The sequence below is a fragment of the Podarcis tiliguerta genome (genome assembly GCF_965153285.1).
Source record: "Podarcis tiliguerta genome assembly, chromosome: 6".
NCBI classification, from domain to species: Eukaryota; Metazoa; Chordata; class Lepidosauria; order Squamata; family Lacertidae; genus Podarcis; species Podarcis tiliguerta.
In genome coordinates, this window is record NC_139539.1 from 10,836,968 (window position 1) to 10,861,479 (window position 24,512).

The 24,512-nt window shown below is 45.0% G+C and overlaps 1 protein-coding gene across 4 annotated transcripts; it reads right to left on the minus strand.

Annotated features, from left to right (window-relative positions):
- Positions 1 to 2,221: 2,221 nt before the first annotated feature.
- LSM14B (LSM family member 14B) lies at positions 2,222 to 21,886 on the minus strand. Of its 4 annotated transcripts, XM_083447531.1 has the most exons (10): positions 21,255 to 21,886; positions 11,735 to 11,898; positions 10,494 to 10,629; positions 9,432 to 9,548; positions 6,407 to 6,574; positions 6,189 to 6,266; positions 5,361 to 5,522; positions 5,073 to 5,226; positions 4,402 to 4,582; positions 2,222 to 3,571 (listed from the first exon to the last, which is right to left on the minus strand). In XM_083447531.1, the coding sequence occupies exons 1-9, from the start codon at positions 21,373 to 21,375 to the stop codon at positions 4,411 to 4,413; spliced, it is 1,272 nt and encodes a 423-aa protein (XP_083303657.1). In that variant the 5' UTR covers positions 21,376 to 21,886; the 3' UTR covers positions 2,222 to 3,571; positions 4,402 to 4,410. The 4 variants fall into 4 exon arrangements, with proteins under 4 accessions (XP_083303657.1, XP_083303659.1, XP_083303658.1 ...); XM_083447533.1 differs by lacking the exon at positions 9,432 to 9,548 and having other exon boundaries at positions 21,255 to 21,856; XM_083447532.1 differs by lacking the exon at positions 6,189 to 6,266 and having other exon boundaries at positions 21,255 to 21,856.
- Positions 21,887 to 24,512: the final 2,626 nt, after the last annotated feature.

Below are 24,512 nucleotides of genomic sequence, written 5' to 3' on the forward strand. Positions count from 1 at the left end.
ATTAAGCTTGCAGGCTGTCCTCTAATTCTGCCGTTTATCGCAATCAAGCAATAGGGATTAAGCCATAGGACAAGTAAAGGTCTGTGGTGGTTTGTTACTAAAGGCAGGTTGAAAGAACAGCCTATTTTAGGGTTCATACAAACTAGGTTAAATGTAATGGATTTCCTCTGCAATGAGGATGACAGTCTTGCTTCACAGATTGGACTGTAATGAAATATAAAGCACAATCTCCCCTCCATAGCAGTTGGATTTGTGCTTCAGTGTCACCAGCAGATAGATGACAAACATCTACCTCTCTTCTGTGTAAGAATTCCAGTGCTTTCCTGTCTCGTAGCTTCCTTGACTCTGCTTGTGGCATTCTCTTATTTAATAAAATATGTACACCACTTGAAATGGGAAAAACAAGAAAAACTTCACAACCCTCCTTTAAAGCATACAAAAGTTTAAAATTGCCTCAACTTTCTAAGCATCTGGGTAGGCTTGACTAAGCAAGAAAGTTACTAGCAGGTGCCAAGGAGTAGTGACTGCACCTGCCTGATCTCAATAGGTAGAGCGAAATGTAGGTGCTGCCACACTGATCAAATGACTCTTGGCTCTCATGGTAGCTTTACCTGATCAGTGGTATACACAGTCCAGCTGAACTTCTTGTTTTAAAAACTCTTTAGTTTGTTCAATGCCACTTGCATGCTACTTAATTTTAAGTCCAGGGTCAATGTCCCTCTGGTTGGTTCCATGGCAAACTGTTCTAGGACACAGTAATGTATGTAGAAATTTTACTCCTGTCAAAACACTTATGTAGTCTGTGTAAGGGCTGCTGTATTTCCTCATTTGGATGCTTGCTTGATTTCATTCTTCAAGATCTCTGAATATCTTGCTCAGGGGAAACACTAGCAAACCTCCAGAACTCAATTACACTTGGGACCCAGTATCACCACCCACAATGGGTCTGTGAAGAAGTCTTCCCTTTGTTATTTACTTTGCTGCACTCAATGCCCTTATGTACTGAGCACTAGCACTGCCACCATGTCCTTCCCATAGTGTTTTTTATCCAGAGATAACCGTGTCCCACTGGCTTTTGCCATTGTACCAAGTTTCCATTATGCCCACAGAATCAATCAAGCACTCCAGTTTGCCTGTCTTGGCTTGGAGGCTTCTAGCATTAGCGTTTTTTTTTATATGTGTTTCTCTTCAGGTTCTCTTGGCAGCTGTGTTTTGGCCTGTGGTGCTTTGGCCTCTGAATTGCCATTTGGCATTTTCAGTGCCTAGGTTCATACCTTTAGCCAGTTAAATTACCATGTTTCTTCCATCTTCAACCCAGGCAGGCAATTTGTTCCAAACCAGACCCTCCTGGGCTCCTGTTGGCTTTCCTCCCCTCCCACCAGCAATCAGTTCAAAAGCTGTTCTGCCACCATTACTTCAAGCACCAACAGTTGGCTTCCATCCAGGTTTAAGTGGAACCCACTCCTTTTGTACAGGCCCGGTTTGTCCCAAAATGCTCTTCCAGTGCCTAAGAAATCCAAACCCCTCCTCCCAAAACCACTGTCTCATTCACACTTTTGAGACTATAAAAGCTCTGCCTGTGTTACCTGGTGCTGCAGTGGGAGCGGGGGCGGGGAGAGAAGCAGCATTTCAGAGAAGAGCTACCTTGGATGTCCTGGTTTCAACATCCTACCTTAGTAACCTAACTTGCTTCCATGATCTCATGCATGTCAATGTGCACCATGACTACTGGCTCCTTCCTAGCACTAGGCAGTGTGACAACCACAACCATCATGACACCAGTCTGTATACATTCACACCCAACTTTCCATGTTCCCAGTGACTGAATCACACTACCAAGATCTCTACTCCCTGAAGAAGAATCATTGGCACGGGAAGATAGTGGGCCATCATCCAAGGAATGGGTCCCTCCTAAGGCATCATTTCCCTCTTTCTCAGAGGGACATTCTCCTTCCCCCATGTCCCACATTCTCTCACCAGGAGGGGAGCTATCTTCCTAGAAATGGGGCCTGCTGCAACGTCCCCAATGGCCCACTCTGCCAACTTCTCTATTCCTCTCAGCTTCTCAACAGCTGCTTAACCCTGAACATTACTTTCGGTTGGTATTAAGCCAGCTCTCATCCATGGTTAGCAAGCTTTGCTAGTACTGTCAAGACACGCTGATGATGTTTCCGTTAAAAGCAACAACCTTGCAGAAAACTGTTAGCCAACAAAACGAGGATTAAACATTTACATGTTTATTTGTAATTACAATTTACATGACTCCATAAAGCAGCCCATGATAAAGGCCTACAAAATAAACCCAAGCTTTTATAACAACGTAAGTGAATGCATGACCTAGGGAGGAACTGAAAAAGCTAGCCATGAAACAGGGTGGGGGAGAATAAATGGCACCCAAAAGAGGCCTTTTAACAAAACATTCCTATAGCTAACAAAAAGGGACACATGCCTATTACTACAGGCTTAACCCACTTTCATGCAAGAGTTTATAATCCCTCCTTACCCACCTTTCAATCCCCCCAAAAAATTCTTTTTAAAAACAAAAAAAAAAGACCTGAACTATTTACAGAGTTTGGGAAAGAGGGAATTGGTTGACGGACTTGGAACATGCTGGTTTCCTAAGTTCCATTTAGGTTCCCCTTCCCCATTTTTGAGGATTCAAAGTCCTACTCGTGTTCCAAGAATACAAAGCATGTATTGCTCTTTCTCCAAGAAAAGGACTATTAACCAAAAGCTTAAACTTTTTTCCCCCCCTTTAAGTAGAGGTGGGGTAAAATCTCCTTTAAGAGTTGCTGCATGGGTATCCCATAATGTGTAGCCTTCCTCACATGGAGAAAGCTTCATTGCAGCATGGGAGGAGGAGGAGGCTAATATTGGGAGGGGGCTGGAGAACGGCACTTGCCCATTGGCCAGCTTAGTTGCTTAGCATTCCTACAGGAGGGGTGACCAGCACCTCAAGAAAATTTGTTGTACAGTTCCCCATAGAAACTATACATTTACGTGGTGAACCCAGAATTACAGATACATGATCAGCGACAATTCCCATCACCGCATTACATACAACTTGTTGCACTACAACTCGTTTCTAGACATCAAAATGATTTGTTTCAACCTGGAGGGTGAATGGTGAAAAGACAAAGAAAGAAAAAAGAAACAACAGAAGGAAGGAGACCAGCAGAACCTTTGTTCCACAGATTTAGAGGTTGCTGGTTTCAAACAAGCTTTGGTTCGCTTTTCGAAGAATTTAGAATTGTCTCATCTCCTTCAGGGAACAGATTAGGTGTTCTGTGTGTTCAGCTATAGCAGCCTTTGGAACCTAGAAGCAGCACAAGTTCCTTGTGCTACCTTAAAGGGGGAAAAAAGAAAAGACTCCTGGTAAAGGTGGTTAGTGAGCACGCATCTTTGTCCAAGTTGCTCCAGTGCGCCAATCCTGCTTTGACACAGAAGCAGCAGTGCCGTCAGGAGTACAAGCTTGTGGACATATCACTCCATTCACCCATGTTTTAAGTGCAGCAGGTCTGCTTGTTACCTCCTTCCTATGTACACATCGTAACAGAACACGCTTGAGAACCTGGACAACAGAAAGAAAAACAAGCATTTTACATTTGCATGAGACCATTTTCCCTATTGCCTCCCAACCTGGTTCTCAAAATGCTGGGGGAAATGAACTGAAATATTCAGATTCTGGACTTGATACTTAACTAGACAGTGGTGCCTCGCAAGACGAAAAGAATCCGTTCCGCGGGTCTTTTCGTCTTGCGGTTTTTTCGTCTTGCGAAGCAAGCCCATTAGCGGATTAGCGCTATTGACAATTTAAGGGCTAAAAACGGCTTTTTAAGGCTTGGGGGATTAGCGGTTTTGCTGCTAAAATGCTTTTAGCAGCTTAGTGCTTCAGGAAAAGGGGTTTTGGAGCGGGGGAAAAAAAAAAATTCAAATTTTTTCGTCATGCGAAGCAAGCCCATAGGGAAATTCGTCTTGCGAAGCACCTCTGCAGACGGAAAACCCTTTCGTCTTGCGGGTTTTCCGTCTTGCGAGGCATTCGTCTTGCGGGGCACCACTGTGTGTGTGTGTGTGTGTGATATGCGCCACCCTGAGCTCATTGGAAATAGGAGGTTAGAAACACAGATAGCAGAGAGCTGCTTCTATGTCACGCTTCCCTCAACATTTTATTATCCCCTGCATTCCCCCTGCATTTTATTATCCTTTCTCCAAAGAAATCACAGGACAAATACAGCTCTACAGAAACAGTTTCCTAAGTTTCACTGCCATGAAGATCTTGAACTGGTTGGTTCCGATGGACAAACTCATTTTACCGGGTAGACAATTTGATTTACTTGATGCAGAGAATGCCCCAAAGCACTCCAGACCCAGAACCAAAGGTAATTTAATTTTACAGCTTGCCTGCAAGGTTCACACTCTTCCAGTGCCCACTCTGGGAGGAGCCTGACTTCGCCGCACAGCTCCAGACCCCCTTCCGCCACGAAATCCCCCACGAAAGCTGCGGCCACGGAGAAACCGCCCAGACACACCAAACGTCTCTGTGTTGAGCTTCCGTTCTTCGGCCCACGTTGTACGCCTTGAACTAAGGAACAAAGGACCAGTTTTCCCAATCAGAATACAGTGGTGCATCGGGTTACATACGCTTCAGGTTACAGACGCTTGGGTTAAGAACTTTGCTTCAGGATGAGAACAGAAATCATGCTCTGGCAGCGCGGCGGCCCCATTAGCTAAAGTGGTGCTTCAGGTTAAGAACAGTTTCAGATTAAGAACGGACCTCCAGAACGAATTAAGCACTTAACCTGAAGTACCACTGTACATGCCCCCCCCCCAGATGGTGTTGCAAACCATTCCCTTGAATGATGTGCACGGTTAAGGACAGAGCACCAATTTACTCTTCAATATAACGATGATGATTTTGAACATTCAGTCTCAGATCAACTTCACAAGCTCCCTGACCAGGGAGGGTGGGGAAAGGGATGCCCAAATGAATAGAACCCTGGACTTCTGATGACTATGATTAGAAAGGCAATGAAGCTATAAAGTGGAGGTTCTAAGATCCATGAGTAACTAACCTTTGTTTCAGTTCTGATGAGATGTTGTCAAAGAAAGACTTGGATTTGTCATAGTAGCAGTTGGGCCCTAGGAGTTCTTCATCTGCATTGCCATCGCAATTCTCCGCAGCCACAGCAGGCTCCCCCTTTTCTTCTCCTGCCTCAACTTTCTCATCTGGAAAAACACATTCGTGCGCAATGAACAAGCCACGTTGCCATTTGTCCTCAGCCAGATGCTTCCCTTCACCCATTGCTGGAGGAACTGGCATCCAGATCACAACAAGAACACACATTAGTAAACTTGCAAACCTTTAAAATTGAGCTTCTTCTTGAATTCTTTGTCCAGCTCTTCTCGGTTGAATTGCGCATTTGCAGTTTCGAAGTCAAAGTCGCCCTCAAACTTGATTGTATTCTCTTTCACGGTAGTGGGTCGATTCTGCCCTCGGGAGCGATTCCTGGTTCTCCTGTTTCCTGAAAAGAAGTAGAAGAATACTTCCTAACTTGAGTTTCCCTGGCTCTAGACAGGCCAGGTTCCTTGCATGTGACCATGGAGTGATGCTACACCTGTCATTATACTTCTGTTGTGGAGATAATTATAGCAGCCCAGCTGCTCTGGCTATTTGCTACTTGAATGCATATGAGTGTAATACTGGTGTGGAGCACCAGAACACCCAGTATTTGAATTTACCCATTCATAAACTTCTAGGATTCAACAATTCAGGCCCCTTCTCAATTAAAGCTGTAACACAGTGAGACCTTTTGCTACTGAACTGCTATTGTGAAGTTTTCAAGTAACTGGAAATTAGAGTAGCCATTCAGGCATACTAATTGGCTCATAACTCAAGAAATTTCAGCTTGGATTTTGACATTTTCAAATGGACTGACGGTGGTCTGTGCTTTGGATTGCTTAAGTCGTGTTAACTAGACAGACCTCAGGGTCTTGTGGGTTAGAGATGTGCTTTGCCAGTTATCCACATGCTTTCCTTTCTAGACATGACATTATCAAATGTCATGTTGTTCTAGTCCTCTAAAACCAGTGGTGCATTAATCCATGTTCTTCTGCCTAATCTTACACATACAGAAGTAACACACAGGAAGGCAATTCAGTGTGGAAAAATCTACAGTCAGGTAACATACCTGATCTCCTCCTCTGAGGCCTTCTATTCTCATCATTCACTTGCCCTTGCATTTGAACAGGCGCTGGCTCAACTGTATCTAAGGCAAAATAGGAAAGTCTATTCAACTCAACAATATAAACCAACAAACTGAACGGTATCAGCAGATGTTAGCTGAAGCAGACTTCAGACCTGGTTTTAACAGTGCTGACATATTTCTGAAAGAAAGCATTTCTGTACCACTTGTCTTGTTACTTTGTGGAATCTGGCGCATGTTCCGCTGGGCCGCCGGAATGACTTTGATTGGAGGAGCTTTTTTGGGATTCAGGTTTTCAATGGGGCCCGTCTGAACAGCCTGCTCCACCATGGGACTTTTGCGCACTGAATGAACTGATGGAAAAGCAGCTCCTGTGGGGAAACCAAGGAATTGTCAGGACTCATGGTGGTGGTTCTGAACTGGAACTAGTCTCCCACATCCTGCCAAAAGAGTTTGGAACAGAAAGTTCTGCCGAAAAGGGGCTTCACCTAGAATACATTTCCTGCATTTGAGACTATGTTCAGGTGAGATGGCGGCCTGATTTTAATCCAGTCCAGGAAATGAGAGTAATAGCATAGAAATAAAATACATATAGAATCTAAATTTTCTTTTAACTGATGTTGGGAAGTCAGATTAACCACTGAAAAGCATTCAAACTGACAGCTATCCAGTTGAGCAAGATGGACCCAGAAGGAAATCTAGACAAATGTTTAGCGAGAGTACTCACAGGCTGAAGTGAAAAATGTAACTTTTACCTTGTACTGTAAGCTAGTTTCTACACAAACACACCTCTCCATTGAGACAAGCAAGCTACATAAATTATCCGAGTTCAAGGGCCCATTCCAGCCAAGCAAGAACACTCAAGGAGGGTGTGGAACAGGGCCAATGAGGGATAAGGCCTGGGGTAAGAGCCCCAAGGCCTGGAAGGTAGCGCTTGGCCACAGGTCCAAAATTCCCCACCCTTGGTGTCAACCAGGAGTGTTCAACTAGTTTAAATTGCATGCAATATCACAGATGTTAGCCTTCTACATAGCCACATGGTTTACACATGTTCTGATCCTCATGCATAAGCACACATTTCGAAGAGGTACTTAGTAGCCAATAATCCACAACAGACTAGCACACCTGCATAGTTTCTGCGGCCTATCAGCCCTTCACTTCCCCATGTGCCTTGGACCTCACATTGCTCTGAAAAAGTACTAACTTAAACAGGCTTTTCCCCTCGCAAAGGCACACTACTATCCGGTAGTAGCAAATCCACAAGAACTATTATTTGGTTATGGTGCAGAATACGGCTGTTCATGGTACAGAAGAGAGACAAACAGTGAGTGGAGTTTTTTTTATTTACTTATCTAGCAAAATTTATGTACCGCTTGATTGTAAGAAAATGTTTAGGCAGTCTGTATATTTCCAATAAAGTATTTGGGTCTCCACTGAATCCCTGTTTGTAAAAACGGCTCCCAATGTCTCATCCATATTAACATAGCTTGAAACCAAGTTGACAGACACAGTGAAGTCTGGAATCTTTGCAGGGTGGGGAAAGAAATTCAGCAGGAGTTTTGTTAGCTAGCAGACATGTGGCACAACTCTGCCACTCAACAGGTACTAAACTCGTTACTCCATCTCGCCACCTAAACCTCTTAACAGTGAGGAAATCTCGTAAAACGATAGTGGAAACCAAAGTTTGTCTCAAAAATGTGAAAATCTTTTGAAAGCCTTCATTCTTGAACTAAAAAGCACACATAGTAGTTTGGGTGCAGAATTTTCTTTTTTGTTTGATTGTATAGTCCTGCTCCAACGTACAAAGCTCACCCTCCTGCCTCCCAGAATTGAGATTAAATGTTCCAGCACTGTCCCTTGTGCATATTTAGCTTTGCACTACAATGGCATTTAGGGGCTAGATCATGCTGTAACTAAAAGCAACTATGCAGGGTAAATTGCCACCAAAACGCAACCCATACGCTTCAGTGTAAGGTTTAGTCTCAGTGCAGTTTGACCAAATTGTTTTTATTAAGAATGCAGATTTGAACCCTTGCTAAAGCAGCCAAGGGACAATGCATACCATTAATTGAAGAGCCCTTAAAAAGCAAACTCGAGCATCACCAGAGGAAAATCTGATGGAGCCAACTACAACTTACCTCCTTCATGTGGAAACATTGCAACAAACCTGTCACAACTCACTATCCCCCTGAATGTATGATGCGCGATATTCAGACAGCTTCTACTGTTAAGTCTCAAGCCACCTATAAGCTTCCCCAGAATCCTTGATTCAGAAAAGCAGTTTTGATTAGATTTGCAGCCAAGAGAGACATTTGCAGAGCCTTACACCTCTGTTCTAAAAAAACCCAAGTTAATTCATGCCAAGGTAATGCAACCTGCCTAGCAAGCGTCAATTATGTTCTCAAGCTGGACGGACAATGCACATCCACGGTCAAGACACATGCAAGACAACAGAAAAGTAGCCACACAAAGCATAACATGCAATGCAGCCCTCACAGGCAAATTTTACTGTAGAAATTTTGAGTAGAAATTCCTTCATGCAGTTTTGAACATTGTCCCATTCCCAGCAGGCACCCTTTCCCCGCCCCCCAAGCAGCTGCTTGTCCTCTCCTCTTGCGAAACCTTGGCATCCACTATTTGTAGCACAATCTCAAACCAGAATCTCAAAACCAACACATTTTAAAAGGCCACAAGAGTAGCCCAAATCTTATCGAAGGCCAGCCACTCACCCACAGACAAGACATTCCGCTATACAACAGCTTGGTGTCATGCATGTCCTATAAGCCGTCAGTATTCTAGGCTTACAGGTTCAATTCCTTGAACTTCAATTTGCATTGTGGTTTCTGATCATCATAGTTTTGCAGGCCCTCTTCCGGAAGCTCCATGGTGTAGCCTTCAAGGAAGGGTTTCTGAACTTAACTAGTGATCAGCCTCCTTGCTTCCTGGTCCCCACATTTCACTGGATTTCTCCTACGCCACTAGCTGCCTTCCCTCTAGCTAGTTCTGCCTCAATATTTAAAACACTACCCAGAACTCAAGCTCCTTTACGTCCACCAATCAAATACCTGGAGCAGAAGCAAATGCACCAAGGTTTTCAGAAAGACTACTGCTGTAATCCTTGCTGAGGTTAACTCTGTTCAGGAGCAAGAAGGGGGGTTAAAAGACAAAATGGTTTTGAAAACACCATGCAGTTCTTCCAAATACTTGGAATCCTCAAGCTGCTGTTACCCTTAGAAGACAGCAGGTGTGGCTCTGATGACAAGTCAGGCTCTGAAACTGGCTGAGGAGACGAAGAAGAGCTAGGACTGGAAGCAGCTGCTGATGCTGGAGGGCTTACCAGTTTCTCTAAAAGAAAGACAGGAGGGGAAAAGACAAAGCAAAGAGGGATACCAATAAGACACAAGGCACTAGAGTTATCCAGGTGAGTTGGGAAAGAAAGATGGCTCAAGATCTGTGTGTGTTCTTACAGTTTTGAGACTGGGGAGAATTTAACCAGGAACAAAACAGATATTGGTACCAGAAGAACATTCTGCATCACACAACTTAAGCATCAGCCTATCAATGCCTTTAAATAACTTACATTGCTAATAAGCACCTCAAATGGAAGAAACTGTTCAAACATACTGCCTTGGATTCCTCCTCTCCAATTTTCAGCTGATAAATGGAAAGCAGTTAAGCTGCAAACTTAACTGCTGGAAAAAATATATATATAGTTAAGAGTTCTTAAAACCCGGTACAGTTTCTTCTCACTCGCTGTGATCAGATGACACCCTTACTCTCATTTTACAGCTGAGGAATCGCAAGGAGTTTATGAATGAGCTGGGATTAGTCCAAAAGTAGCAGCTCTGACCCAGGTTTGGTCTGTTGCACCACAGCATGACTGGCCTTTCCCACGGTGGAGGACTCCTACAAGATTCAATTCATAAAGCTAGCTTGTTTCTAGTCAGCAGCTAAAGCAAAGAAATCAAGCTTAATTCCAGTAAGACATGGGCTGCTGAAAAGACGTGCTTTTAACAACTGAGGAATACACACAATATAAGTCTTCAGTTTAGTCCTCACTGCAGGTGGTAAACAAATGTCTGGGCTGTCCACTTTAGACAGCAGGAGGAGGCTCAGGTGATGGAATTCTTCCCAACGGGAAGAAAAACAAAAACATTCAGAGCCTCTTCTCTCTCCAATCAATACAGAAGTCTCCTCCATGCTGGAAACTGAACAGCATTCCCTGCGAGTCTCCAGCTGGAATCTGGAACAGCCCAGGCAGACATATCAGTTTATTGTTACAGTACTCACCTAAACCAAGGGAAGCTGCATACTGCTGGCTAATTAAAGAGCTGGCAGCAAGCTGGCTGTAGGGCGGCATACCTCGGAAGGGACTGTAAGGCACGTGTGGCTGAAAGGAGGGTGCTGAGGCAGAGCTCAGAGAAGACTGCAAAATGAGAGAACACCATATTATATTATTTTATTATTTATTTGTACACCACCCTATACGCACAGGTCACAGGCTGACAGGATAAAAACAATATGAAAAAAACAAAATACAGTGGTGCCTCGCAAGACGAAAAGAATCCGTTCCGCGGGTCTTTTCGTCTTGCGGTTTTTTCGTCTTGCGAAGCAAGCCCATTGGCGGATTAGCGCTATTAGCGCTATTGACAATTTAAGGGCTAAAAACGGCTTTTTAAGGCTTGGGGGATTAGCGGTTTTGCTGCTAAAATGCTTTTAGCAGCTTAGCGCTTCAGGAAAAGGTTTTGGAGGGGAAATTTTTTTTCCGTCTTGCGAAGCAAGCCCATAGGGAAATTCGTCTTGCGAAGCGCCTCTGCAAACAGAAAACCCTTTCGTCTTGCGGGTTTTCCGTCTTGCGAGGCATTCGTCTTGCGGGGCACCACTGTACATAAATGCAAACAAAAACAACTCAATAACTCGCCTACCCCACACCCACAAACAAGAAAAATATTAAAAGGGCATTGGGTGTCAATCAGCCAAAGGCCTGGTTAAAGAGGAATGTTTTTGCCTAGTGACTAAAAGTGTATAATGAAGGCACCAGGCGAACCTCCCTGGGGAGTGCATAAAGTTATGCTTCTAAAGTTAAAGGCTGCAAAATGAAGATGGACAGGAGGTAGAAAAATATTCAATGCTAGCACAGTTGTTTTTTAACATTCAGAATGTTTAGCATCACTACTACAAAACAGCACAGGTCCTTGTAGGTTAACACGTACAATGCACAGGTTGTCAGCAAACAAAGCCAGACAAGGGCGGGGATGGGACAGAATTGACTGCTACGCTATCATACCTTTTGGGTGGGGGGTGAGAGCTAGCATGTGCGAAGGAATGAACACTCTTCATATAGGGGGAACAGCCTAACTCGAATCTAAGAAATGGCAGAGGGGCTGACATGCTTGTCTGCTGTACCAAACAAACAGAACATCTTAAAGACTAAAAAATCCAATAGTGATAATTCAATTAAGAGACACAAGGGGAGCCAAACTCAACTGCTGGATGAAGCCACCACTGGTGTTTCAGATGAAATAACTTACCTGGACAATAGCAGGATCCTGGGGGAGATTATGCTGCGCTTTTGGAGGCTCACATACAGTGATATCTTTAATATCACTACCTCGAAAGATGATATATTCATAAACCTCTTCCCTTGGAGGGGCAGGACGGTCTGTGGGACGATCTTCCGTTCCAAAGGAGCGCACTTTGAACATTAAAGAAAAAGTACTAATGTTAATACTTGGAAGACAACAGGCCATTTTATATTGCCTTTATGAAACGGATTTGATAGCAGCGCCTCCCCTGATCTGCTTGAACTACAATTCTGAGGACTGGAGCTGGGACGTCTGTTCTGACCTTGCCTGCTACATCCTAATTTGTTTAAGGGGCAAGCTCTCTTCCCTCCAACAATTACAGTGCAAGCAGCTCTTGGTACTTGTGGTGACTGATGCTGAAAACCACCTCCTGACTGCCCCTTGTTTGCACTGCATTATAGAGCAGGACTACAAACTGGCTGTTGCAAAACTATTACAGAGGAATAGATGGAAGTCCTCTGAATATGCAACTACTATTCCTCCAACACCCACTCTTTATCAGTATCTTTTTCACTCCAGGCAAAGACATTTCCCCCCACCCCAGGCCTTTTAATCCTGATGAGGCATTTTATTACTTTGAATTCTGATCTATTGAGTGTTAATTCATTGTGTATTTGTTAGCTTTCCAAAATATGAATCACTCAGAAATACTGGAAAGGAGATCAGTCTTTAGTATCAAGGACAACAACATTTGTCAAGGTTCTAGAACACAGATGGGGAACCTTCAAATGTTTGCAGGCTCCCAACAGCTCCAAGCAGACTGGTCAATGGCCAGGACAGCAGCCCACAAATTTCTGAAAGGCCACAGGTTCCCCAACCCTGTAAACCTGAAGGAGCATCTCCACCCCCATCGTTCAGTGCCTGAGATCCAGCACTGAGGACGTTCTGGTGGTTACCTCATTGCAAGAAGATTACAGGGAACCAGACAGAGGGCCTTCTCAGTAGTGGTGCCCACCCTGTGGAATGCCCTCCCATCAGATGTCAAGGAAATAAGCAGCTAGCCTATTTTTAAAAGACACCTGAAGGCAGCCCTGTTTCAGGAAGTTTTTAATATTTAATGCTGTATTGTTTTTAACAGTCAATTGGAAGCCGCCCAGAGTGGCTGGAAAACTCAACCAGATGGGCGGGGTATAAATAATAAATTATTATTATATAACCCCATTGTGTTTGCTTTGTACAAGCAAGTCTGGCTAAGCAATTTAGTCAAATTGAGTCCACATTTCAACGCACAGGATTTGTGTTCCCCAGTAATTTGTAGAGCAGTAATGAGACCACAGCACAGGGTTAAAAGGAAGCTCAGTTAAGATGCAGGAGAGAAGGGGTGGGTGGGACAGAAAGCATTAATAGAGTCGTACAAGACATCTATCACTTCATTATCCCTTAAATTCAAGCCTCTCCCATCTCAGCAGAAAGGGCACAGGAATATAAAAAGTTGTGCTGGTAAGTCCACCAGGTCACAATGATTTAAAGGAAGCAAATGGTAATTTTTTAAAAAGAGTCTCTCAAGCAGCCAAGAGAAAGAACAGCTACTCTAGAACAGTTGTCCTCAAACCAGACCTTCAAAAATGCCAGAGGGTTGTTGCATGAACACATTTGTGAACCCAACCAATAATGTTTTACACATGTTTTAATAGTACCAAGTTTCCCTTTTACAGATCAGTTACATTTATGTTGGAGTGAGCTGAATAAAATCAGCATTTCCCAGATAGTGCAGCTATTGGCAGGCTTCCCATTTACATAAATATGATGCTGCAAACAGGATTAAGGCTGTCAGAGCTCTATTTACATGTTCATGATACTCCTCACTATACCATCCAGAACGCTGCACAAGTCTTCTAACTAAGCCAATACTGAACAGTCTTCTTCCCACTTCAACTTACTGAGAAAGAATCCCTTCTTTGGGAGACAGTGAGAACTTGGTTTCTATATCCTTGGCTGCAGATAGCAGGCAGAGCTGAGAACTGAGACTGGAGCCTCAGAGATAGAAAAGGTGTGTTTTGCTTGGCTACTGGTGATCAGAGAACAAGGCAGCACAGTAGCAACTGCAGCAAGGCCTAAAATGATTCAATCAGAGAAAACAAGAAAGTAAAGGTAGCTGTGTGGACAACAATAAAAGCGCCAAACTATTAGGGGGAAACCTTTGTATTTAGCTGACTGCAGCCTCTGGGAGCTCCTGACATGGACTTGTAAAACAGGGTTGTTTGTGAGGATGGCCTGGAGTTCAGTATTGTGCTGTCTGTAGGACCAAGAGACATGGGATGGTGGAGAAGCTGCTGCAGCGACCTGCCATGTTTGTCTTCCTGTCCGAGAATGTGCAAAATAATTACACCTGCAGCAAGTGCAAGCTTAGAGCAGAGTAGACTGTTATGGAACAGCGACACAGATGGGGTGCCCCCAGAGAGGAGGAAGACTGCCCTCTGCAGGAGACAAACCCCTGGAGGAACATGACACACAGAAGCAGGACTTGTCAGGAGCCATGGTGTGCCACTGGAGCTGCAAAATTGATTCCATGCCCGCACCTCGGGCAGATTCTGGGCCAGAGGAGCAAGGGTAGCAGTTGCAGAACTCAGAATACACTGAGGTGGCTGTGGAAGGTACAGCATACAGAACAATTCCTGCCACTCCCCAGAGTAGGCAGAGACCTGTGGTGGCAGTAGTGACTCCATCCTGCGGAGGACAGAGGCAGCAGGGTGCGGAGGAAACAGGACGTCACAGGAGGTGTCCTGTCTTCCAGGTGCAAAGATTCATATGACCGAAGTTGCCAAGTCTTATAAAGCCCACTGACCATAACCTCTTCCTTATGATTCTTGCGGATACGATATTGCCGGACACAGCCTTTGACGTAAACCAAGGAACTATGAGACTGAGCAGGAAGCTGAAAAGAGTACAGTGTGATATGGTGGGGGACGGGAATCTAATGTTATTCTAGGCAGCTTCAGATCAAGGGAAGTACCAGTACTTAGTCCTGCTCTCTTCTTCCTTGGTCAGACCACACTGTGTCCAGTTCTGGGCTCCACAATTTAAGGATACTGACAAGCTAGAGCTTGTGCAGAGGAGAGCCCTACCAAGATGATGAATGGGTATGTTTAGGTTGAACAGGAGACAGGATATGAGAACCATCTTCAAATATCTAAAGGGCTGTCACATGGAGCATGCTTGTTTTCTCCTGTTCCAGAGGGCAGAAACCAAACCAATGTCTTCCAAAATGCCAGGCGATTCCAACCAAAGATCAGGAAGAACTTTCTGATGGTATGAGCTGCTTGACAGTGGAACGGACTCCCTTGGAAGATGGAAGACTTTCCTTCAATGGAGGTTTTTAAGCAGAAACTGGATGGCCATTTGTCATGGATGCTATGGTCGAGATTCCTGCATTGCAGGGGGTTGGACTAGACGACACTCATTGTCCCTTCCAATTCTACAATTTTAGGCTTCTATGACCAGCTAAAACAGCATGAGTTTAATATTGTATCAACCATGAAGTTCACTGGGTGACCTAGGGTTGGTCACACACAGCATAGTGGATATCACAGGGTTTTTTGTTTGTTTGTTTTTGAAGATAAGAAATAAAAGTCAGCACCATTCTGAGCTTCTTGAAGAAACAAGATAAAAATATAACAAAATGTTGGTGCATAATTCTCTGCCAGCTGCCAATGTATTATTGATATAGAAATTAAAAATATGAGCAGGGGCATATGTGAAGTATAAAATTTCTTTATTACCATAAGTATAGATCAAGAAATGCTATATTTGTGTAGGCCCAAAATTAAGTCTGCTCAAGGGCTTATGTTGGTATCAAGGATCCATATATTCACACCAACTTATATTGGTAAGTATGTTTTGTTCTGCCAAGTGTTGTGTTTCTGTTTCTCAATGCTAGAAACTCAGATATACAATCTAATCACCAAATGGCACCTTTAACCTAGGTTATGGCTGCCACAATGGAATGTCAATGCGCCATTTCCCCCTGCCACATGGAATAATAATTATTTGTATCATCTCAAAGCTGTTTACAACACATTAAAACAACAAATGAAACAATCCAGAATGAAACAAATTCAAGCTTCAAGGAAAATATTTCAGATCCATATCTAAGTGACATTTTGCTTTCCCCGTATTTATTGATCTACTTGATTGATATAGCTGTCCCATAGCAGACATACTCTAGGAAGCTAATGTAGTGTAGTGGTTAGTGTGTGAGAGTAGGACCTGTGAGATCAGAGTTCAAATCTCCACAGTCATGAAGCTTTCTGGGTGACCTTGAGCCAGTCACAGCCTCCTAACCTACCTCAGAGGGTTGTTATGGAATTAACTGGGGAGTGTGTGTGTGTGTGAACCATGTACTCCTTGGAGAAAAACCCAGGATTTAACTGCAGTAAATAAGCTCTTCTGCTTACCTGCTTTAGAAAGCTGAAGGGGCCAGCCAAATGGAGATGTCAATTGCCAACCTGGCGTACAGAGATCTCCACATGGTCTTAAATTGGACCCACGAGAGTCACAAAACATGTCTGGGGGATTTCTGACACTGCGCCTTCTGTGTGTGAAGCAGCACGTGGACACCCCCCTACATGTTTTCTTCAAAAGCACAGAGAAATGAAATGTGCCCTTACTGATGCTACACTGATTCTCAAAAGATACTAGCAACACTTCTTGCTGTTTGAGTCTTAGCGCAATAGGGATATAAGCTCCCATCTCTCTTCTAAGCTGCAGAGAAAGGCATAGGCTCACTTGTTGCATTTTAGCTCAGCATTTATGCCGGAAGACACAGTTCTCCCCCTCTTGGGCAGTAGGCAGTCATTCAAATTAACATTTTAGTAGACTAACAAAGCCAGCCAAGATTTCTTGACCAAAGGTAGGCAATATTGAGGACTTTTTGAAGCAGGAGGTGGTGGCCAGCAACACGGCTGTGGATTATCTGCAGTAGACACTTCCTGGTGCTGCAAAAGCGTTGCATTTTCACAATGGAAAGTTGTGAGCATGGTATGTCCAAAATACAATGCAAAGGTTACCCAGGATAAGCCTCCCTAGGGACATAGGAAGCTGCCTTATGCCAGATCAGACTATTTGTCCATCTAGCTCAGTGTTGTCTACTCTGCCAGATCTTCAGAGCCTCAGACAGATTTCCCCTATCATCCGCTGCCTGATCCTTTTAACTGGAGATACTAAGGATTGAACGGGGTGTCCTACGCATAAGAAAAGTGAGTGCTCTACTATTACTACTAAGCTGTGGTCCTGCTATGTAAAGATTAAGAACAGACAATTGATGGCGCAGGAAGTGGGGAGCTAAATCTAGCCTGCCCCTCCTCTGTTAAGCACATGAGCTTCTTTTTCCAGACTAGCAAGCAGAGAAAGGAGTATAGATTTTCTTTTAACGTAGTCCAGTGTTAACTGCAAGACACTTTTGACACAAGTTCTCTCCTTAAGCACCTTACTTGTTCTTTCCATTTGCCTAGATTTGTGGTGGTGTGTGGAAATCCACTGCCTCAAGTCAAAGAATCTGTTGCTGGTCAAGCAGCAGAGGAAAATATTAAAGAGCCCTTTGCCTGTCTCTGCAGAAGAATATTCAGGTGAATCAAAATTGCTTGCCCTTCATTCCATGCAATATTCAAAATATGTTCTTGCAAAAAAATGAGTTGCTGGCCTAAACTAGACACTACCTAGGATGTATGGTTTCTTTATCACCATGAGACTGGCTTAAATTAAAACCAAGTAGGAATTCAGAAAATCTAGCCTAAGTTCAGGTTCAAAACACAACTGCTTACTGTCAATCGAAGTGTTATTAATTCAGAAAAACATTGCTTTTGATAAACAGATCTGAGGGACTAGGACTCTGCTTTAGCCAGCTACTGTTTCAACAAGATGCACATAAGAGTATTAATCCTATACTAGGGAACTGGAGAGGAGACAGAGCCTGATATTTAGCTAAATGCAGAAGACAGCAGTTCACAATGGAGTGCATATCAAATCTATAAAGAACGCAGAATCAGTCCTCAATCACACTTTATGTGGGCTGATGCAAGAGGCAGGAGCAGTGCAAGACAGCAGGATGGAGGACCTTTAAAGGAGACAGACATACAAGCTGGAGGTGGAGCTACATTCCAACTGCCTGCAAGGTAAGGGAAGCCAGACAGCATACAAAGCTATACAAGAGAACAATGGCTGGCTGCTGCAGACAGCCATCTCCTTCCTGAATCAAGCACAGCAAGATCAGGTATCAGATAAGCTGCACTAAAAAAGTTTATTTTCCCCTTCCCCAAATACTCCTCTTGCTTGGCTGCTGGGCTTTAGTATTAAGACACACAAGGGATTTCTTAGCCTTGGACAAGAAAACATAAGGCTAACATCTGGTCTACCATATTTCTTTAATTAAGAGAATACGTTGCTCCAAGAAGCTGGTGGGGAATTGAAGTCGAATGGAGTATACATGCAGCAAACTGCCCCCCCCCCAGTGCAGCCAGGTAGTCAGCTATTAAACCCTGCACATCCCAGCCAGGTTTGTCAAGCTCTTTTCTTCGGCTCTAGCAGCAGAGAAACATATCAGCAGCTGACTATGAAGGGCAAGGCCATAACAAAACACATGCAATTCTGCCCATCTACAAGGCCTGCCTTGCTGTTTCCTCAACCTAGAGACTTGGACAGTTTGTAGCCAGGTCACAACTAACCATCTCAGCCGAATCAGGGTAGAATCAGCCCCCCACCAAACACTTGTCAGTTGCACACAATCTTAGCTCTAACTTCTACATCATGTTCCAGAGAATACCATGCCTTATGAAAGATGTGGACAGCCCAGCACTGGCATCCAAGATGTTCTAAGCCCAAACAAATGCAAGGAACGAACAAACCCGTTTTCTTTACAGGTGTTGGGAAAAGAAAAGAAAAAATCAAGGGGTGAAGCCTCCAAACAAAATGGAATAAGAAGGGAGGAAGGGAATTCGCTTTGTGAGAAGAAAGGCTTTCAGAGACCTTACTATGAGAAAAGCTGTCTTCAGCGTGATATAACTGTCTCTTGCCAAGAAAGAAAAGGGATGAAGCTGGGGTCACCCCAAGGCATTACCCACAAGCTAAATGCCTGTGCCACCTAGTGTGCCAATCACCAGCAACAACCTACAATCCCCTTTTCCATTTACAGATTCCAAAAGCTGAAGAAATTGAAAATAACACAACAAAATGCTTTAGGAGATAGGAGGCGGCAAAGCAGCCCCTCAGACATCAGCTGCAGGAACCTAGGTCACTTTCGTCATTATCAAAGGCTCCAGAGAAGCTTTCTAGGCCCATGCTATTAAAGCTTAGAAGGGGCACCCCAACCCATTAAGTGAAGGGGAAACATGGAGACATTTCCTTGGCTCTCAAAAGTAGTGAGGTGAGAAAGAAAATAGGAACCACACATCTTCCCCAAGTCAAAGACATGAGGGCCTCCAGGTGAATAAAGTAGTGCCCTTACATACTTGGCATTTTATAGGAGACTAGACATTCTCATTTCTACTCAGTTATTCATGCAAAGTCTTGAAAAATGACAAGATATGACGGGAAGAGAAAATGACGATCCAGAGACCAAAGTGGATGAAATAAAGCTGCAAATACCATCTTTTCCCAAGCATACCCTCAGACCTGGATTTTGAGGCACACTTTTCCAGAGTAAGTCCAGTTTGACCAAACTGCAGGAGGCAGTGGAAGACAGGGGTGCCTGGCGTGCTCTGGTCCATGGGGTCACAAAGAGTCGGACATGAGTAAACAATAACAAAATCTACATATAGAAGCTACAAAGGAGAACACATTCTCCTCCTGGCAATGTGGGTTTTCCATAAAATGTTCACTCCTGATTTACCTATGCCCTAAACCAATCTGAATCAGATTAAACATGTTTAGATGATGTGTACTTTCCTTCCAGCAATTTACAGATAACCAGAACATGAGAATGGGTATTGCACATGGATTTTTTCCCCAAACCGGCCCTGCTTCCTGATGAAGTTTCACAACACTGAAACTGTAATATAGCTGGCATCAAATTTCTCCTATCTATTCTCACAAAGCACCACATTTTTAAACATGGGAAATTTTTCCACAGAAAAATATAGGAACAGAAAATTTTCCACACCACAGCTGCTTCCCATAAAGTGAGCTTGCAAGATTGGAAAAAGGCAGCAGCCAAAGTTATTCAGAGAGTATGCAACTTAAGGCCTCCAGTTTGTACATCTTTCTCTTCAAAGTCAGCAGGCCGCCTATGCAAGTAGAATTAAGAAGCTCGCCTACTCTTCTGTGAGAAACAGCAAGAGGTAGGAAGTGTGTCGTAAGGAGTTGCAGTATCTACAAAGGCTGTTTTTGTAGAACAGGCGAACAGGCTTTCTCAACCTTCGGTCTCCAGATATTGTTGGACTACAAACCCTATCATCCCTGGTGACTGGTCCCTTCTAGCTAGGGATGATGGGAGTTGTAGTCCCAAGGTTGAGAAAGGCTATAGGGGTAGAAGATGCAGGTAGCCCAAGATATATTCCTTACTTGTATTAAAGAATAAAGCATGAAAGACCCTTTTTCTACCTAGGCACAAGTCTAGCCAAGAGCCTGGGAAAGATATGTGTGCCCGTGCGCACACACACACACACACACACACACACAGAGTTTAAAAATAAAGAAAAAACCCACAAGGCCCTCATGAGCAAGGCACCTCTTCCCTTGTCCAGACATCCACCCCCCTGCACTGTCTGGCTTGCAATTTGCAATCTTCCCCACTAATGGCAAAGTATATAAATATCAACTCTGCTTTCTTTTCTCTTTTAGCACCACGGGGTTTGCAAGAAAAGAAAAGGCAGTACTGCAAGCAAGCCATTTACAGCCTCTCCGTGGGGAGACGGCGGGGGGGGGGGCGAATGGGGAGGGAAAGAAGCAAAGACTGTTTGCAAAGGAGGCTGAAGCGTTGCTCTCCCCCCCCCAATGCCTACCTCTCCTTCCAGCTTCCCACCAGGCCCTTCAACCTCAATTTCAAGAGCAGCAGCAACAGCAGCAGCAGCTCCTCCATCTATGAGTAGCCATGTTTTTCTGGGTTGCTGTTTTTCTTTCCCCTCTCCCATTTTTTTTTTTAAAAAGCAAATAAATTAGGACTATTTGGGAAGCACACGCCCCCTTTAAAGCTCAGCTGCCTCCCTCCTTCCCCCCGCCGAAGGCAGACATCAAACCGCACCCCCTGCAAATGAAAGAAAGGAAAACGCTGGAGGAGGGAGGAGGAAGGGAGGGAGGGGGGAAAGGGAAAAGAAAGGAATTCGAGGTAACGCGACTTTTCCGACGTCGGACCCGTTTCTCTCCTTGGGGGGGGGGAGAGCAAGAGGATGGGGGCCCCACCCACCGCCTCTCCTGGCGCCCCCCAAGCCCCCTTTTATTCCTTCTCTCCCTCACGCACACCCGCGCACACGGGCACGCGCGCTCGCCCCCCCCCCCCGCGGCTTGTGAGGGGGGTCTTCGGCGGCCCCCTACCCACCCTTGGCCAAGGCGACGGTGGAGTTGTCGGTGTCGATGGTGTAGAGGATGCCCTCGTAGCGGATCTGCGCCTTGGAGATGAGGCTGATTTTGCTCCCGATGTACGGCGTCCCCGAGCTCATGGCGTCGCCGGGCTGGGCGGCCGCGGGCCTCGGTGGGGGGAGCGCCGCAGGGCAGGCGCGGGAGAAGTCTGGGCTTGAGGGCGGCCGGGCCGACACCCCGCCAGGGACCAGCACTCTCGCTCACAAGGCCGGCTGGCTTAGCCAAGGCCCAGCAGCCAGGCTCGAGTTAGCACGGCGGCGTCGTCGTCGTCTTTATTGTTTACCGCAGCTCGACCTCTTTTTTTCCTCTCTCTCTCTCTTTCTCAATTCTTCTCCTCAGCAACGCCCGAGCCACTCGCCGCTGCGGCGGACTGAGGAAGGAAACCCCGGCCGGCCGCTCCTTTTATAGCCCCGGAGGCAAGGCGGCGATTGGGGGAGAGGGGCGCGCGCGCGAGGCAGGCGGGCGGCGTGAGGGGAGGGGAGAGAGAGGGAGGGGGGGAAAGAGAGAGCGTGCGGAGGTGGGTGGGGAGGGGGTGAGTGAAGGGCGGAGCCGCGCAAGCGCACTTGGCAATGCGCGCGCGCCGGACGGCTCGCGAGGGAAACGGGGGGGGGGGGGAGGCGGTGAGGGCGGAGAAGGTCAGAGGGAGGGAAATGGGAGGGGAACGCGCCGGGAGGGTGGGGCGCGCGGCTCGGGCGTCACGTGACGGGCGGCCTGTTCCTCCCTCACGCGCACGTTATAAAACGAGCGCCCGTCAGTTATTGGACGGAGGAGTAAAACTTCGACGCTGCAGTTGTTGTTCCTCCTCCTGTTTTTGAATAAAGGGCTTTACAGTATGGCCGACCCAAAAATATTTGGGCTGTCTTGGCTGAAGAGCAGCAGTATTTGCAAATGGTGCCCTCAGTGACCAAAAAAGCTCCCAGGGCACTAGGTTAAGGCATGCAGCAACCCGCGTCCCTGACAGTAAAAATATATAATAATAAGTAAAGGATGCAATGTATCGCCTTTCTCAGGAATGTTATGAGGCCAGCATCTGCCGGCTGTTTGCTCATGTGATGGTTTGTTTACATAACCCGTTTTGATCCAAAGGCTCTCAAAGTGGTGAATGGCGCAGTAATACAAAACTATATATATATATATATATATAGCAATACAAATATATATATATATACAATATATATATGCAATCAATCAACATGAAATATCAAAATGACAATATGTCCAGCAGTCAAACAGGACATGTGTTCTCAAGCTGCATTTGTGCTCTTGCTCGCAAGCCAGATTCCTTCCAGCTGCAAGCCCATCTGGAACCGATTTGCCTGCATTCTCAGAGTGGGCAGCCAGATGCCAATGCAAGGCCTGCAAGCACGAGGGCACTCTCCACACCTGTAATTCCCACAAACTGGCATTCAGAGAGGCATGCAATTTGCAGTATAATAGCCATCACGGCTGGTAGCTATCGATGGTCTCACTCTCACCCACGACGGATTTGTGTAATCCATCCCGATTGTGGCAATTACTACATCTTGTGCTAGCAAGTTCCATAGCTTGAACCATGAGCTCTGTGAAGACCTTGAATGACATCCCCAAACGGCTGCCTCACTCTGCCAAGTGGTAGGGCCAACCCTGAAATGCTTGTAGAGGCATAGTCAACGTCCGTTTCTGTGGTTGGTCAGATGGTTATGCTCTGCTTAAGAATTATCCACAGGTTCTCTCCCTCTGCGATTGCTCTTTCTTGAATTGTTATCGAAACATGAGCATTCTGCTCGCTGACATTTTTCCTTCCCCCTGCAAGATATTTTGGTTTATGCTAAGAGATAGAAGTCACATCCACATTGCGCATTTAAAGCATTCAAAAGATGCTGGGAATTGTAGTTCTGTGAGGGGACCTACGAAACCATTCTCAACACCCTGGCAAATTATTTGCACCAAAGATAGCATACTGTGGCATAGCCCACTATAAAATTAATATTTAAAGGAGGGATGGGGAACTTGTGGCTATGCAGATGTTGCTAGATGGTAATTCAAAACATCCTCAAACAATTGGTCATGCTGACTGACGTTGATCAGAGTTCGAATCTTAACACGGACTGGAGGGCCACAGGTTCCTAACCCCTGATTTACTGCTAGCAATGGCAGCACATAAAGCTTTCTCTTCCATCACCCTAGATGTTAAGTGACAGAGGGCAAAAGGTCTTGTTCAGAGTATTGTCTCTCCCTGATAAATTCCGTAGACCGTGCTGCGGGCAACTAACATCTCATGTTAAGCATGACTTGCTGGTCTTCTTTTGGCTAAAAACTCAGGGTAAGGAAAGCTCTCTCATGTCCAGTTTATATCAATAGTTGCCTACTGATCCATATATTTACTGATTTGGAAAAACTGGGGCAGCTTAGAGTTGGATCGGTGCTTAAAATAACTGGTAAAAACCAGTAAGGTTAATATAGGACTACTTGTGGATCCTGAGGATCTTGATATGTATTGTCTGGTCCTGGGTCCTGTTGACGCTAGCAACTACATAAGAAGAGCCTGCAGGATCAGGCCAAAGGTCAGTCAAGTCTAGCACTCTGTTCTCACAGTGGCTGACCAAATTTCAAGCAGTACTTGAGCATCACAGCACTCTTCCCACCTGCCATTCTCAGCAATGGGTATTCAAATGCATACTGCTTCTGACCGTGGAGACAGATTCGAGTCATTGTCATATGAGCAAGCAATTGATAACCTTATCCTCCGTTAATGGGTCTGATGCACTTTTAAAGATGGAGGCCATCACTCCCGTTTGTGGGAGAGAATTCCATAGTTTAACTAAGTGTGTGTGTGGAAAAGGTACAGTGGTACCTTGCAAGACGAATGCCTCTCAAGACGAAAAACTCGCAAGATGAAAGGGTTTGTCGTTTTCTGAGTTGTTTTGCAAGACGGATTTCCCTATGGGCTTGCTTCACAAGACGAAAACGTCTTGCGCCTTTTTTTTTTTAAACCGCCAATGCATTCCTATGGGAAACCGTCAATACACAGTGGTGCTTCGCAAGACGAAAAAATTCACAAGACGAAAAAAATTGCAGAACGAATTAATTTCGTCTTGCGAGGCAGCACTGTATTTTCTTTTGTCTCTCCTGAATCTTAACTACCAATCATCCATTTGGGGAGAGGGGTAGTAGAACATGTTGTTCATTTCACAGCTCACTTAGACCACATCGGTTTCCACGCTGCAAGAGATTATCT